This window comes from Octodon degus, unplaced genomic scaffold (assembly GCF_000260255.1).
Source record: "Octodon degus isolate 3935 unplaced genomic scaffold, OctDeg1.0 scaffold00002, whole genome shotgun sequence".
NCBI classification, from domain to species: Eukaryota; Metazoa; Chordata; class Mammalia; order Rodentia; family Octodontidae; genus Octodon; species Octodon degus.
Genome location: NW_004524578.1, coordinates 19,826,073 through 19,828,278, shown reverse-complemented (window position 1 = coordinate 19,828,278; position 2,206 = coordinate 19,826,073). Strand labels below are relative to the sequence as shown.

General features: G+C 41.6%; 1 protein-coding gene across 1 annotated transcript in view; it reads left to right on the top strand.

The window, feature by feature from the left end:
* Positions 1–2,206, top strand: part of Blm (Bloom syndrome RecQ like helicase) — a 74,751-nt gene that overhangs the window by 64,466 nt on the left and 8,079 nt on the right. Inside the window, exon 18 of the mRNA XM_023712348.1 lies at positions 201–393. Coding sequence (XP_023568116.1) covers positions 201–393 — 193 coding nt within the window. The remainder of the gene's footprint in view (positions 1–200; positions 394–2,206) is intronic.

The window sequence follows — 2,206 nt, the reverse complement described above, 5'->3', positions numbered from 1 at the left end:
AAAAAAAAAAAAACAGGCTATGTAGTGCAAAGCCATGGAGGTAGAAAAAATGAACATACAGCCTCTGTTTGTAAGAAGTTGCTGAGTGCTTGGCAGAACAAATAATAACAGTAGTGAGTACGGCTAAGCATCAGGTAGCGCCACCATTCCAGTGTAAGCCTGCATCTCCCCACTCTTGTGACTTCTGTCTCTCTCACAAGGTAGACTTTATGGAAACAGAAAATTCCAGCAGCATGAAAAAACAGAAAGCTTTAGAGGCAAAAGTATCTCAGAGAGAAGAGATGATTAAGAAATGCCTTGGAGAACTTACAGAGGTCTGCAAGTCTCTGGGGAAGGTTTTCGGTGTCCATTACTTCAATATCTTTAACACCGCCACACTCAAGAAGCTCGCAGGTAGGGGTGTGTGCACTTCCCATTCCACAGCAGTCGGTGGGCTGAAAGTTCATCCCCTGAGGGGCTAAGTGACAAATATTAACAAAATTTAATAATTTTTATTTAATCTGGATTGAAAACTCAGAGAAACTATTTCTACTCATTCTTGAGATTATTCTTTCAGATATATGCAGTTTTGAATAGATGGTATAATTTAATTATAATTTTATACTTTCCTCTGAGAGTACATAGTAGGTTATGGAAAATAGTATCCTGTGCTAATTATTTGCCTGCTTTATCATCATTACCCATATTTATGAAAAAATGTCTTTACAATGAAGACCTAAGTTTTGTTTTGTTTTTTTAAGACCTAAGTTTCTTATAAAAGCAGGCTATGTTTGTTCTTTGAATCTGGATTTAGTATATTGCTATGTCTTTCATGAAGAAATAATTTGCTAATGGTTATTTCCATGGATTGAAGTGGCTCAGTGCAGAATTTCAGGAGCTAAGTCTCTGAGAAATAAGTTAGTGACATAATGGTCTGATAGTCTTCCTTCATAATGTCTCATGATCTCGAGCCAGGCATGCTGGTGTGTACCTGTAATCCCACTCCCACAAGGCTAAGGCAGGAGGATCACCACTTCTAGACGAGCCTGGACTACGTAGTAAGACAATGTCTCAAATGAAAAAACAAATCTCATACTTTTGAGAGTCTGTCCTCTTTTCTGTTCCCCTTCCTTCCACCAAAATCACTTTATTTCAGTTGTCTATATCTTTGTTTTTCCTTGGGTTGTCAATAAAATGCCCATTCTGGTTTTTATTTGTTTTGTGTTTTTTTTTTTTTTTTTTTATTTATTTATTTATTTATTTTTTTATTTGATGGTTTCCTTTGCTTGTGTTTGTGGTGCTGGGGCTGGACCCAAGGCCTCATGCATGCTGAGCATCCATTGTGCAGTCAACTGAGTGCTGCTACTTTTTTTTTTTTCCGATTATTTCAGTATATTAGTGCTTTATTTCTGGATGAACCTGGATTCTACACAGCTGGCTGCATTTTTTTCTGTTACAGTACAGGCGTACAGGCAGTGTTTCACTGCACATTCCACTTTCATACATAAAAAGCGGCACGAACCGCACTGCCCGAGCTGCGATCAGCAGTGTTCCGTTCTCCCTACTCCAGACCCCGATACCTCACGCTTCCTTAGACTCTCTCAGATGGGTCCGGGGTCACACACCGCGCAGCCAGTTTGTCTTACCCGTGGTCGCACACCGGCCGCTCCAGGGTCAATGATTCTTTGGAGGACCAAGGCAACAGGGCGGGTAGAGGTGGGATTAAGAAAAGAGGCGCAGAGAGCAGAAACCATGAAATAGGATGCCAGGCTAGGGAACTGAGAACAAGGAATAAGGTTTACGGAAGTTTACGAAGCGAATGCTGGAACAATCCCCCACTACAGCTTCCCTCAGCACCTCAACTCCGGCTTACAGGAGCCCACACCACCCGTGCGACAAAGAAAACACCTTATTCTTGCGACCAGCCTTGGAACCTACCCTTTCCCTTTAACCAGACGGACCAATCAGCCTGAGTGCTGCTACTTTTATGATGGCACCAGACACCAGAAGGTGTCGACAGAAGGTTGCACGTCTCTCAGAGACAAAATGTAGTCCTGCTTTATCTACTCCGGCACCTTTTTTTTTAGGCCATGTAAAAATGTTCAGTCATTGTACACAAGAAACTATAAAACTATGGTCATCTCCTCAAAGGCAAAGGGTACTTAATTAGTGCCAGAGACTCCCTGTCACTGTTCCTAGGCTTTTCTGCATAACAGAAATCCCAGAA